General features: G+C 42.4%; 1 protein-coding gene across 9 annotated transcripts in view; it reads right to left on the reverse strand.

Moving 5' to 3' along the window:
- Ttll5 (tubulin tyrosine ligase like 5) overlaps positions 1–14,576 on the reverse strand; it is a 316,364-nt gene that overhangs the window by 265,085 nt on the left and 36,703 nt on the right. For all 9 annotated transcript variants that reach the window (XM_023702383.1, XM_023702377.1, XM_023702375.1 and 6 more), the window contains one exon: positions 9,716–9,846. In XM_023702383.1, the coding sequence (XP_023558151.1) occupies positions 9,716–9,846 (131 nt within the window). The remainder of the gene's footprint in view (positions 1–9,715; positions 9,847–14,576) is intronic.

The following is a 14,576-nucleotide window of genomic DNA, read 5'->3' on the forward strand; positions in this document are numbered from 1 at the left end:
ATCTGACTTTAGGGATGGCAGTCTGCAGACACCTGATCTAGACAACAAAATATTAATTAACTACTACACAGAATGATCTCCCAAAAATACTTCTGAAGGCAGAGCGTGTTATGTCCCTGTTCACATACACACCTATGCTCCTTACTAATAAATGCCGACAGTATCTCTAGAAAGATAGGCATGAAACTAGCGACACGACTGGATCCAAAGAGGAGAAATGAGCAAGTATAAGGACAAAGGAAGCTTTCCAATGATTACTGTTTTCTATATGTTTGTACTGTGGGAAGATACTGCCTTTCAAAAACTATACTGTATAGGGGCCGGGGAGTTAGCTCAGTAGAATAAGTGCTTGCCTGGCAAGCGCAAGGGCCTGAGTTCAATCCCCGGCTCCGAAAAAACAACACAAAACAAAACTATACTGTATAATTTTAAGGTCATGCTCTAGAAGACAGTTTTATAGTTACATATGACAAAAAGTTAAACCTCCATAATTAAGGTCACTGAATATATGTAGGGGTTTTTCATTTTGCTATTTTCCTCAGATATTTGAGGAGACAATGGATGAGCACAGAAGAAACTATTAAGATACACAAAAAATTTAAAGATTGCTAAGCTTCCTTCATTAATTCTATGGTTTTAAGTATGTAATCTGCATTAATCAGTTTGCTAGGTGTAAATAGTACTGAGAAAGATAGGCTTTACCTTCATGAAGATTAGACTACCAGAAAAGACAGGTAATCATAGAGTTATGAACTGTCAGGTGCTATAAAAATGTCTTAAAAACCGGGCGGAGTGGCATAAGCCTATAATCCCTGCACTCTGGGGCTGAGGCAGGATTATTGCAAGTTCAAGGCTAACCTGGGCTACATAGTAAATTGAAGGCCAGTTTGTCTAAAAAAAAAAAAAAAAAGAAAAAAGAAAGAAAGAAAAAGCTCCTAATTCTTCTGCTACTTTGCTGTTGCCACGTTCCTCAAATATTCAACATCAAAGACTTGTCCTCTATTCTAGGCTTTGCACATTAATTTGTGATACTTCAGAATAAAGATCACTTTCGCAGGTGCTAAAGAATGTGGTCAGGAGGCAAGCAAAACCAGACGTGAAGGCAGGGCAGCAGTCCAGGCAGTCTGCCTGGAAGAAAACGTTCCAGGCGTGCGCTCTGTATGTATAACGGGCAACATGCGTGGTCTAACAGGAAGAATACTAACCACAGTAGAAAGGTCTGAGTTACAATTTCTGCCTTACAAGCGTATGACCCCATGGGCAGTTTGCTTAACCTAGTCTAATTATTAAAATGTTTCACTGGATTGGCTAAGATTTCTTCTAATTCTCAAATTATTATTGTAGAATTTCCAGGCACTTGCAATCAACTGGCTGACACCAAAATTTTGTTGATAGCTTAGAATCACTCTTCAGCTCCTCTTGCACCATGAAACACAATTCTGGAGAAAGTTTCGCCTTGTATACTGCCGCCCCGCCTGCTGGCATAGAGGATCAAGTATGCCGACTGCTCAGAAACGCCAGCCAAAGTGATCTCACGAGCTTGAGCTTTTTGTCCTAACAAGAAACAACCTTAAATCCATCTATGTAGAGATGCAGTCCCAACACGAACCAGTCTCTAGCCATGTGAAGGCCAGGCTGCTCCCAGAACCACTCCAAGTAACTACAGTGGGAGCTGACATGCAGCACTGGACCTGTGAAGCTCCTGCAGCCATCACCACACTCACCTCTTCTTTGTTGCTTCCTTCCTCCTGCGTAGAAAGCTGTCTCCCCGGGGTAGTGGCTAGAGCTGGCCACAGCTCGTCATTCGGGTCCACAGACCTTCTAGTCTACACCCAGCCCATGACACCACCTGGGCTGGCTCCCTAGTGTCTTTTAATTAATTTATTTATTTTTTAACATTTATTTATTGTGTGTGTGTGTGTGTGTGTGTATGTGTGTGTGGCCAGCTCAGCCCACCAGGGGGCACGGCTGGCTGGCATGTGGCGCTGGGGGATTGAATCACGGTCCCTGTGCTTTGCCAAGCTTGTTCCAAGTAGGTGCTTTAGACCACTGAGCCATCTCTCCAGCCCCTCTCCCTAGTGTCTTGAGCAAGCCTCATGCCCCGTCCTCAGCTCTCTTCTCACTCTCAGCACAGGACCTCATTACCTTTATCACCTGAAGGCTGGAACTCCAGGCAGAAACCTAACCTTGCTCCTCTTCACCTAAAGTTGTGTCTGGGTCAGCACTTCGAGTACTTCCTTCTCTCCTTTAGGGAAGACACGCCACCTCTCATTCTCAAGACACTGCCTCCCCTAGCCCTCCTCTGTTGCTCGTTGCCTCCCTCCCACCCTGCTTCTCTGTGGGGCTTCTGCTCTTTCTTTTTCTCTCCCTTAGCAATCACTTCCATCTGCAGCCTCTACAATCTGTGTCTCTGGCCAAACACAAAGCTGTTATACAACTGCCTGCAAAATATCATTACTTGCTTGCCCCGGAGGCCTCAACTCTGTACCATGTCCCAGTTTAACACTCTCTGCCCGTGGTGCGGCTCTTCCTTCTTGTGTTCTTGTTTACCTTGCCTAATTAGAGGCTTTATGATCCAGGCAGAATGTGGTGGCACATGCTTATAGTCCCACCTATGTGACAGGCTGAAATGTTTGAGTTCAGGGATTAGAGGTCAAATTAGGCAACACAGTGAGAACCCTGTCTCAAAATAGAAATAAAAAGCAAAACCCTGACTGATCGCCCTAGCTTCTCAGAGTCTGCTTGGAAGTCCCTCTCACCCTGCCCTAGGCCTCTCATCTAGTGAGGAAGTCTGGTGTAGGCTCTCGCTCTGTGCACTCATGCCTGTGCTCCACGCAGCCACGCTTATCCATGTCACTGCAGCGGCTTTCAAGCAGCCGTCATCCTTCCTCACTGTACTTCTTCCAATTCATTCCACTACTTTTTATTTTTTCCTTACTTTTTGAGACAGGGTCTTCCTCTGCAATTCTCTGTAATTCAGGCTGGTCTTAAACTTGCTATGCAGCCCAGGCTAGACTCAAACTCGCATTGGTCCTCCTACCTCAGCCTCCTGAGTGCTGGGATCACGGGCAAGCTCCACCATACCCAGCCTGTTCCAGTTATCTTTCTAAAGGCCCATCTGTCTATATCCCTTTTCTTTTCAAAATCTATTTCCCACACTTATTTAAGTGCTTCAGGGTCCAGAACACAAGCCTTTCAACTTGCACATGCTAGGTGGACACCAAAAAAAGAACTTCAAACAGATTTCGCAAGGAAAAGGAATGTCTCATTAAGAGAGCTGTCTACGTGTCCAAGCTGCCTAGTGAGACTCTATACAAATAAATAAATAAATAAATAAATAAATAAATAATAAAAGTGAGCTGTAATACGTAAATTCAGCAACACAACCAACGATGCTGGAGATTTCCCAGACCCTGGACAAGTGGCACAGAATGAACACAGTCCGGCAGGTCTAGATCCAAGATCCTTCTTGAGCAGCATATCTTCCCTGTCTGTTCCCTTCCAGACACAGTAAGTCCCTGCCGTGGTATTTAGGTGCCAACAGCAGTGAGTGGTTTGAATTGGGGACCAAGGAATTTCACTTGCCTGCATTTGTGGGGCCTCAAGGTGGTGGCTTTGGGTTATGGCACAACACTGTATCTTTCGAGTTCATTTACTTTTCTGAAAAGGAGAACTCATAAGAATTTAAGTAACAGGCTGAAGAAGCAATTCCATGGAGACCCATGTCAGACATGAGCTGACAACTCATACTCTCGCCAATCACCTAAATGAACAACATGCCCACTAATCCTCACCCCACTACTTCTACCCGCACTGCAGAAGGTCAGCCAGGGAGGAGAAAGGGGGCTTCCAACTGAGATCCCTTCAGACTGTCACAGAATCAAAACAAAAAAACAAGATAGCAGACTGTCACTGAACATCATTCTGGATGTTAATTTCTCCTTAGGGATTCAGCAACAGGAGTTCCTATCTGGACCTATCTTATGCTGCTGAAATGGGAGCTGCAGCGTTTCTATCCTCTCCTGTTCATTTATTTCACCATGTTTTGTTTTTTACTTGTATTATACAACAATACAGTTAAACACCACTTGAATTAGGAAATAATATTAAGTAATTATTAAGTACCTGTTTATAGTACATAATGATTACGTTCCTTGGGGGGTTGGTACATGGACAGAACACACCTCAGTACCATTTCAAGTGCTTTCCACATACTAAAATACACATTCTAACAACACTGTAAGATAAGGATCAGTAATGGCCTCACCTTACAGATAAGACACAGAAAGGCTTAAATAATTTGACCCAAATCACACAATTTTTTAAGTCTTTTTTTTTTTTTTAAGAGATAAGGTCTTGCTATATTGCCCAGGCTTTTTTGAATACCTGGACGCAAGTGACCTTCCTACCCCAGCCTCGTGAGTTCCCAGAGTTACAGCTGTGTACCACCATACTCAAAAAAATAACTGCTAACTACAAATTGTCAGCCTTGAGTACACTGTAGCTGAGAAGCTGACTCACTGCTTAGTGCTCTATTACTCACTGCAGAGCCTTGCGTGGGCCAATAAGAAGCTGCCAACCAATGGTCCCAGCTGGAGCCATAGGCATAACAGTAGGAATGCTCCCAGTGAGGCTGGTGTCTTCTCCCAAAGGATAAACACCCACTGGTGAGATGGTGAGCTCCACAGGGTAAAGAAACCAAAGCCAAGAAGGCTAGGGAAAACTCTCTCCCCTACTCTACATGCTGCCTCCTCTACCCACAAAACATAAATGGTCTCTCTTTAAGAAAAACTGCTTGAGAGTTCCGGTGTGTCTGACCTGATACTCTGTTCTCTGGGATGAGGAAGTGGCCACAGGCACGCTGCGCAGAGGTGCTAGTACCGAAGCACAGCGGTGGGGAGCAGGGCCTCTGAAGCCACACTGCCGGTCTAATGCTAACACCAACTCAGGCAGCAGCTTAACCAACCTTAGTCCCCTCATCTATAAGACCCTCTCAGAGATTTCATGCAAGAGTGTCTAAGAGGAAGCAGATGTTCATTAAGTGTTAGCTATTATGGTTTGTATACATTCTTTTGAAAAGTTTTTTTCCTTGGCACATGTTTACAGTACATAATGACTACGTTCCTTGGGGGGGTTGGTACATGGACAGAACACCCCTCAGTTCTTTTCTTCATCCTCTCCTCCTTCCCACCCTCCCCATCTCTTAGTCTATTCCTTTTGGCAAAAGATCTAGCTCCCTATTTCCTATTATGTATTTTTTATTTTGCTCTTTATTTAGGCTTTGGGTTTCTCACATAAGAGAAGCCGTGGAACATTCAAGCAGCTGTCTGATTTATCTCATGTAACATTACTGTCTCCAGGTCCATGCATTTTTCTACAAATGACCCAAGTTTATCCTTCTTTATGGCAAAGTAGCACGCCATTGCATATATATATGCAATATTTTCTTTATCTCTTCATTTTAATTCTGCTTCTAAGATTTAGCTACTAAGCTGTTGGGCCAATGAGATAGCTTAGCGGACTAAGTGCCTGCTTAGGCAAGCACAAGGACTGGGCTCAATCCCCAGCACATGCCCCACCAGCCCCAAACCCAGGCACACTGAGCTAGCCACTGAGTCTAGGCATGGTGGCATACACCTGTAATCCCAGCACTGGGAAGGCTGCAAACAGGAGGATCACTATGAGTCTGAGCTGTGTGGTGAGACCCTGTACCAAATACATTAAAGAAAGAAAGAAAGAAAGAAAGAAAGAAAGAAAGAAAGAAAGAAAGAAAGAAAGAAAGAAAGAAAGAAAGAAAGAAAAAAAAAAAAAAAGAGCTGTGATACTTTAAACATGGGTATGATGGAGACCACGATGAAGTGGCTCTGAGCAGGATTTAAAATTATCCAACTGGTTTTCCATGTTTACTTCTGAGTCTGTCTAAGGCCACAGCTGAGCATATTTGGCTTCAATCTCAATTAAGTAAGAGGAGACTGCAGCTGCAGGCTCCACACTCCTACAATAACTGTCAACCTAAAGATAAGGTAGTTCTGATTGACATAATTTACTACTTGGGAAAATATTTCCCGAGGTCCTGCTAATTCCTACATTTTCTTCAGTATCCCCCTCCTTTGTTTGAAACCTGAATAAATACAGGCCACCCAGAGAAGTTCTTGGGCTTAGCCTGAGAATCTCAAATTCTGTTAGAGGGTTTTGAAATTCCTGGAGCACTAAAATCATACCAGTTGTCTCATTTTAGACTTTGCATCCACTTGTTTGGGAGATTGCAGGCCTGATCGGTCCACAATAATAAGGGATATAACTAACCTGTTATGGGTATATACATGTCACTGTCATAGAATGCCTGTAACTCTTTTACGAAGATACTCAGAAAGTTGGGGCAAATGGAATTTCTAGTTTTATCATTTATTTGAGAAACTGCCCTGCTGATTTCCACAGTGGTTGTACTAGTTCACATTCCCACCAGCAATGCTGAGAGGGTTCCTTTTCCCTTGCAGCTTTCGTAGCCTTTATTATTTGATTTCTTGACAATAAGCCATTCTTTCTAAAGGTGGAATCTCAGTGTTGTTTTAATTTGCATTTCTCTACTGTTCAGAGATGATGGACATTTTTTCATGTATTTAGTGGCCATCTGTATTTCTTCTGAGAAGTGTCTGTTCCTTTCAGATGCCCATTTTTCTTCTTATTCTTGGAGAGACATAATTTTTTTTATTTTTCTGAGTTCTTTATCTTCTCCAGTTACTAGCCCTCTGTCCAAGGAATAGCCAGCTAAAAATTTTTCCCAGTCTGCAGGTCGTCTCTTCACTGTTGGCTGTTTTTCTTTTCTGTGCAGAAATTTTTCAATCTGATATAATGCCACTTGTCGATTCTTGGTATTATTTCTTATACTATTGGGTTCTATTCAGAAAGTCCTTGCTTATGTCTACATCTTCAAGAGCTCTACCTATTTTACCTTTCAACAGATTGTTTTAACATTTAGATCTTAGATGTATTTTGACTTTAGTTACTATATGATGTAAGACATGGCCCTAGATTCAATCTTCTCAATGTGGACAGCCAGTTTTCCCAGCACCATCTAATAAAGATGCTACCTTTCCTCTAGTATATAGTTTTGGCCCCTTTATCAAACATCAGATAGCTAATGTAGCTGGAGCTGCTTCTGTATTCTCTATTCTATTCCACTGACTCACATGTCTATTTTTCTGCCAATATCATGCTTTAAAAAAAAAAAAAAATCACTGCAGCTTTGTGGTATTTTGACATCTAGGTTTGTGGTACTTTCTCCTTTGCTGTTGTTTCCCTGGATTGCTTTTACTATTCTTGGTCTCTTCTGATTCCATGTGAATTTTAGAACTCTTTTCTCCAGTTCTGCGCGGAATGCTATTGGTATTTTGATTAGGTATTGCATTAAATCTGTGCATCCATTTTGGAAGTATCTTAATTACTGTTCTCATTGCTGAGACAAAATACCTGACACCCAAAGTTCAAGGAGGAAAGGTCTATTTCAGATTGTGGCTCATGGAGGTTTCAGTCCTTAGTTAGCTGTCTCCAATGCAGGATGGCACGGCAGAGGGGCACCACAGAGGAGAAACAGTCTTGGCAAAGCAGGCAGGAAGGGCAGTGCAGCAATAGAGACCCCACCTTTTTCTTTTATCCCATCTAGGTGGCAGGCCTTTGGGGTGGTGCCCCCTCAACCAGGCTGGGCCTCCCCACAGGCAGTATGGGCCTTTTGTCTTCAGTAAACCCATTCAGTCACATGCAGAGCTATTTTAATTCCAATCAGTGGACTAATTTAGAACCACACACTTTTAATCCCAGGACCACACACCTAGATCCAGCCAGCAGGAAAAGCCCTGCTCATGAGTGCATGAGGCTTTAATGGTACTTCTAGCTACAAGTCCTAACAGGAAGTACACATTTTGGCAATACTGGTTCTTTCTATCCAAGATCAGGGCATGTCTTTCCATTTTCTGATGTCTTTTGATCTTTTTCGGGGTTACTTAGCCTTCATTGTAGAGGTCTTTTACTTCCTTGGTTAATTCCTAAGTATTTCATTTTCCTAGATTCTAGTTTAAATGGTATTATTTTTGTAATTTTTTTCTCAATGAGCATGTTCCTGGTGGGTAGAAATGCTACTGATTTCTATACATTTACCTTGTATCCTGCTATGCTAGTGCTTTTGGTGATCTAGGAGTCTTCAGCGGAATGCTTTGATCTTCCATGTAAAGGGTCAGATCATCTATGAATAATGACAACTGATTTCTCCCTTTCCTGTAGACACTCCCTTTCTGGCTCCTGCTCTGGCTCGCGTTTTGAGCATGTGTACCTTCCCTGCACTTAAGCCTCTCGGGCCCCCAAGCCTAGAGTCAGCTGTGCCACCACGGAGGAGGTGCCATACACTCTGGCTCCTCAGGCAGGGCCAGGACAGGTAAGTTCATGATGAGGCAGAAGAGGTAAGAGGCCCATTGTATTTACTGGAAAAAAAAAAAAAATTGGTACTGGGAACGGAACTCAGGATCTTGCACTTGCCAGGCAGGTGTTGTGCTGCTGAGCTACAGATGATCAGCCCATGAGGCCCAATTTAGATTTGAATCCAGGTCACACTTTCCTACATCGCTTTATCAGCAATACAGCTGACATTTAGGTCCCTCTTCAACTCCCATGTGTATTTTTTTATTGGTCTGGATTCAAAGGAGAGAAGGTGTCTCTGGCTGGTGCCTCCAAATCCTAACATCAAAGACTTAAAGAAATATAACACTTTTACCCCAAAGAATATAAGTCTTGCAAGTCCAGACATCTAGATGGCAAGACACTTTTCTTTCTTTCTTTCTTTTTCTGTACTGAGAACAGGGTCTACAGAGACTCACTACGTAGATCGGACTCCTAGTGATTCTCCTGTTTTCAGCCTCCCAAGTGCTAGGATTACAGGTGTGCGCCATCTCGCTCAGTCTCAGTCTCAGTCACTGTCTCATCGCACTCCAGGGGCAGGGGTGGGGCTGGCACAGCACACCAGGGACAGAACCCTGGCTGCCGTGCTCTGCCTAAGCAGGCGAGGACTGTTTCCTAAATGACAACAGAGGGCCAGCCAGATAGCTCAGTGGATTAAAGCACCTGCTTAGGCAGACGAAGGGGTCAGAGGTTCGATACTTGGCCTGCCCTGCTGGCCCCACCCCAGGGCACACTGACACAGCAATTGAGACTGTGTGTGGTGGCACATGCCTGTAATCCCAGCACTTGGGAGGCTGAAAACAGGAGAATCACTACGAGTCGGATCTACATAGTGAGTCCCTGTAGACTCTGTCCTAAATACAGAAAACAAACATACAAACAAAACAACAACAACAAAAAAACAACAAGTGGAAAAGAAATAATGGGACAGGAGGCATATGTAGCTCACATGCAGAAGTGTGCAATGCCCTTATGCAGGCATTGACTCTTACTGATGAAGAGACAGCCATGCACAATACACAGGATAGGGCTCACTTGCGTGACACTGATGCATGACACTGATGGTACTGTCATCTTACTAAGAATGAATAGACAGGTGTACAATCAGAGTTCTGGTTCTATATCTGCATTACTAAGAAACACACTTTCTCAAAGACTTGAAAGGCCTGAAATGGCTGCTAAGGTGCAGCAGCCTGGCACTGACTCTGCTCAGTCAGTGGGTGCCAGCTCGGGTGCTGGGGGCAGGCACCCTCCAGCAAGCACTTACTACAGAATTCTGCATACTCAGCTGGCAGGAGGAAGGTCTGAGGGAGGATGTGAAAAGCCTTGAATCCATGTGTATGCTGCATTCGAATGATGTTTTTGTATAGCCGGTCCTTCCGGGTTAGTTCATAAGATCTAAAAATCAAAAAAATTAATTGATTTCAGCAAACTCTAACTCAGAGGTTTTCCTGAGAAGCTCATAGCTCACTGTTCTGGAGCACATACTAACATACTGTATGCACTGTATGTCCCAAATCGGTCCTCACATTAACACAAAAGCTACTAATCATCAGGTCAAAGTTTTTGGCCAGATTTACTCAGGCCTGGTGGCACACATCTGTGATCACTGAGTTCAAGGGCAGCCTGGACTGCAAAGTGAGTTTGTCACATTTGTTTGTTTGTTTTTTTTATTTTGAGATAGGATCTCACTGTATAGTATAGGATAGCCTTGAAGTCATGGTGTAGTCCTGGCCTCAACTCACAGTGATCCTCTTGTCTCAGCCTCCAGAGTACTGGGATTGCAGGCATGCACCACTATGCCCGGCTGCACAGTGAGTTTAAGGTTGGCCAGAACTATATAGGGAGACCACGCTGCAAACAACAACAACAACATAAAAACAAGATATAAATACAAGGAAATTTTCCCTTTTGGTATACAATCTGAGTTAGGAAAAGCACAAATAATTAGATACTAACCACTACAATCAACATGTACAAACAGTTCTGATACACCAAGTACCTCAGTCTCTTTGTATTTAACCCATACAATCACGGCTCAGCCCCAGGAAAAACATTCATCTCTTTTTAGTCCTTATCCTTTTTACTTTTCCAGAAAGTTAAAAAAAAAAAAACAAAAAAACAAAAAAAACAATACAACCCCATCTGGCATTTGTTTGTTTTCTGGGTTTATTTTTCTTGTTGTAGTTTTAAGTACTAGAAACTGAAGCTAGGGCCTTCACAATGAGATCCATCTTCTTCACCCCCTTTTATTTCTGAGACAGGATCCTCATAAATAAGACAGGCTTATTTCACTGAGCACAACACACGAGATTTATTCTTATTGCATGCATTACTATTCTGCCCTTTTTGTGGCCAATAATAACCCTTGGCGTTGATGTGCCACGGTTTGTTTTTACAATCTATATTTCCATTTTTAAAAAAAAAAATGGGAGTCTTTCTTTAAATTAATTTATTAATTTTTTGATACCAAGAATTGAACTCAGGGCCTCCAGCTTGCCAGGTAGGCCCCTGGCAAGTGGCTTGCCAGGCAGCTTGCCACTGAACTACATCCCTCACAGTTCATTTATCTCATCAGCTGAAGGATATATGTATTACCTCCAGTTTGGACAGATTATGGATTAAGTTGTACAAACATTCATATACAGGTTTTCGACATAAATTTTTTTGCACCCTCATATCCTCTTCTGTTATAACTCTATTATAATGCTGACAACAGTTTTTTTAAATTGTATTTGCTTTATTTTATTTTTTTCATAATTTTATTGATAAACAAATAGCAATGAGACAGTTTCAAATCAAATCGCTAGGACAGTTTCAATAATTAACACACTGCATACATTCTTCTTAGTGGTTAATTGCTGTACAAGATGTGGACTTGAGATCCTATTTACAAACACCATTAGAACAAATCATTCTATTCATTAAGAGAATGCAACTATATATCTATCCTAACCACTTTAAATACACAGATACAAAATGGACATTCATCGGTATACCCCATTTTTTCTAAGTTCCGTTATTGAATATTATAGGTGTGTAAACTCAGCAAAATATTCTAAAAGAGTCCAGTAGCCCATAATAGCATTGGGTCTTCTGTTTAACTGGCAATGTCAGAAATTGTTGACCTGAGTTCCCCACAGCTCAACATAACAGCATGGCTTTACTTCCTATATTTTGTCTTCATACTTTTCTACTGGATGTTTAAGATCAAGGTAAAGCAGGACCTATGCAACAAGAGTTGTAGCTTTTGGGTCTGAGAAGGTCAGTGAAATCCCCTCAGGATTTATCCTGAGATCCTGTACCTCAGATTGTAGAACCTTCTGACAACAATTTTATGTGAACATTTTTTATTTTTCGAGGAGTGACTGCTAGGCTATTTAATAAGTTATATTATTTATCTACTGCTACATAATAGATAGCCCTGAGCTGGGAAGTTCTATCTTAGAGTCTGTCCTCAGATTCCAGTCAAAAAGGCTCACCTGAAGGGCTGGCTGACAGGCCTCCCTGAGAGCCTTCCACAGGTGAGAGTATTCAGGACTTAAAAGCCAGCTGCTGAGCATCTCCCTCCCCTCATCTCCCTCAAATCCTCTCCTCATTCATTAAGGTCTGCCCCCTCCTTGCTTTTTTTCTTTTACTTCTGTCTCTCTACTATCCAGGAAAAACCTAACACTTTTGGGGCAGTGTTTTATTTATTTATTTTTTTGGCAGAACCAGAGATTGAACTCCAAGCGCTTGCACTTGCCAGGCAAGCGCTTATTCTACTGAGCCATCTTCCTGGTCCCGGGGCCATGTTTTAGGCTGTGTGAGCTCCCATAACAAAACCTACAGACCAAGCATACTTTCCAGGCTGGGAAGAGCTGGATCTAGACTTGGGCAGGCTCTGTCCTGGTTCATAGGTGGCAGCCATCCTTCCCTATGTCCTTGCTCAGCCACAGAAGGCACAAGAAGTCTTTCTGGGATGTCTACAGGCGTCAAGACTAATAAAATCCCTTAGTTATTGCAGACTGATCAGGCCTGCAAGCTCCCAAATAAGTGGATGGTGAAGCCTTAAATGAATGAGACAAATGGTATTGTTGCAGGCAGCTAAATTAGATGGAAATGTAGGCAGTCAGACAGGGCTAGGCCCTCAAGAAGACAATAAGATAAGGTGACTTTGCAACTTGGAAAGTGACCAGACAATCCTGCTGTGGGCCACACCTCAAGACAAAATAATAAACAAATAAATGCAGTCACATACTTCTCTAGGGATGGGCATCAGGGACTGATACTCTAAATAGGTCTCAATCACCTTGAAAGAGCCAGAAAGTTACTAAGGCAATCTCCAACAGAAGAGCCCCTGGTCGGTATTCCTGCCCCACTTGGCTTGGCTTCCCCATTTGGTCCTGGATTTAACCAATTTTACCTGAGCAACTGTGCTTCTAGTAGTCTTATTAGTTGACCATAGTTTTGTCCCACCTCATGTGGGAGTTCCCTTGTGTTTCACCTTAGACCCGCCTCACCACATGGTTTGCTCTATAAAAATCCCTAGAAAAGGCAGGTTCCTGGGCAAGCCATTCAAGTCCCCCTTCTGTCCCTTGGACAGAAGCTTTCTTTCCCCCAATAAATATATTCTACTCTTAAACCCCATTTGTTCCTAAAATTCATTCTTCAGTTTAAGAGAACAGACTCACCCCAGGTATCTTTCAGGTTGGGAGTTTCACTCCATATATCATGATTTTAGGACTCCAGGAGGATTCTAGTCCTCTAATATTTTCTGGGGTTTAGAACAAAGAATTTCTCTGTGTGGCCTGTATTTATTAGTTTTTCAAACAAAGGAGAGGGGGATACTGAGGACTGAGGTACATGCTGGAATCTGGGCAAGACTTGGGAGTCCCCTCAAGGGCTTCTCCAAATAATCCAGATGTTAATTTAGGAGAACTATGCTATCTGCAGGGAGGCCTTCACTGCAGAAGTCTGCAGCTCTAGTCTCCTTTTAGTTAATTGGGGTTGGAGCCTAAGGTCCTCAGCTCTGGCCTCATCTTGTCCTTTAAGGCATCTCAACGTCACAGGCCAATGCAGGCCTCAGTGGGGACCAGGGACTCAGAGGTTCACTTACTGAGACTGCTGCCCATTGCCCATCTCTAGACAAGGGCATAAGCCTCGGGGAAACTCACTCATGAACATGAGAAGCCAATTGATTTATACTGAATCCTGCTCAGAGCAGCTTCTTAGTGGTCTCCATCATACAGAAATCTGATCTTATTCATGTGAGCTTTGCATTATACCATAACCACCTCTGAAATCCCTTACTATCACTCTAAGGGCTAGAATTTCAAAATATTAGGATTTTTGGTGAGACAGAATTATAATTTTTATTAATACAGGTTTGTGTTACATAATTACATTCATTTGGACAACTGGTGCATCTGTATATCACATGTTAGTAATTTTTGCCCACACTTCCCCCTTCATCTCCTTCCTCAGATGCCTTTCCAGTCTCCACAGAGTTTCTGTTTCCTATCATTTATCTTGCTTTTTAAATTATTTACATTTTGGGTCTCTCATTGTAGAGAAACCACGTAGTATTTAAGTTCCTGTGTCTGACTTTACTTAGTATTATGGCCTCAATAGTCATTCTTTTCCTATAAATGTTTCAAATTTATCTTTTTTACAGCTGAGTGGCATTCCACAGTGTTCATCAGCTACCTACTCTTTACCCATGCATCTGCTGGTGGGCATAAAGGCCACCTCCGTAACTTAGCTAGTGTGAGTTGGGCTACTGTACTACGCATGGATGTTCATTATCATCTCAATACAACAACTTAACACTTTCAGGAAGATGCCCAGGCAGGGGCAGAATGATTCAGTCCATGGTAGAGAGCAAAGAGAAAAAATGTCTTAATCAAGCTGGAGCTTTAAACTTTTCAATGTGAATGTTGTCATAAATATTTAAAATTTTAAATACGCCTTCTATTTTGACAGCTAGTGTCAGGGTTTACTAAGACACAGTTTATAAATAATATGTGTGCCATCATCAATTCCAACTAAAGTTTGGCAACTTGGGTTTTTAATTTTACTAGAACATTATTTCTTTTTTTTTTAATTTTATTTATTTATTTTGTGTGTGTGTGTGTCCAGCTCAGCCC

This window comes from Octodon degus, unplaced genomic scaffold (assembly GCF_000260255.1).
Source record: "Octodon degus isolate 3935 unplaced genomic scaffold, OctDeg1.0 scaffold00007, whole genome shotgun sequence".
NCBI lineage: Eukaryota > Metazoa > Chordata > Mammalia > Rodentia > Octodontidae > Octodon > Octodon degus.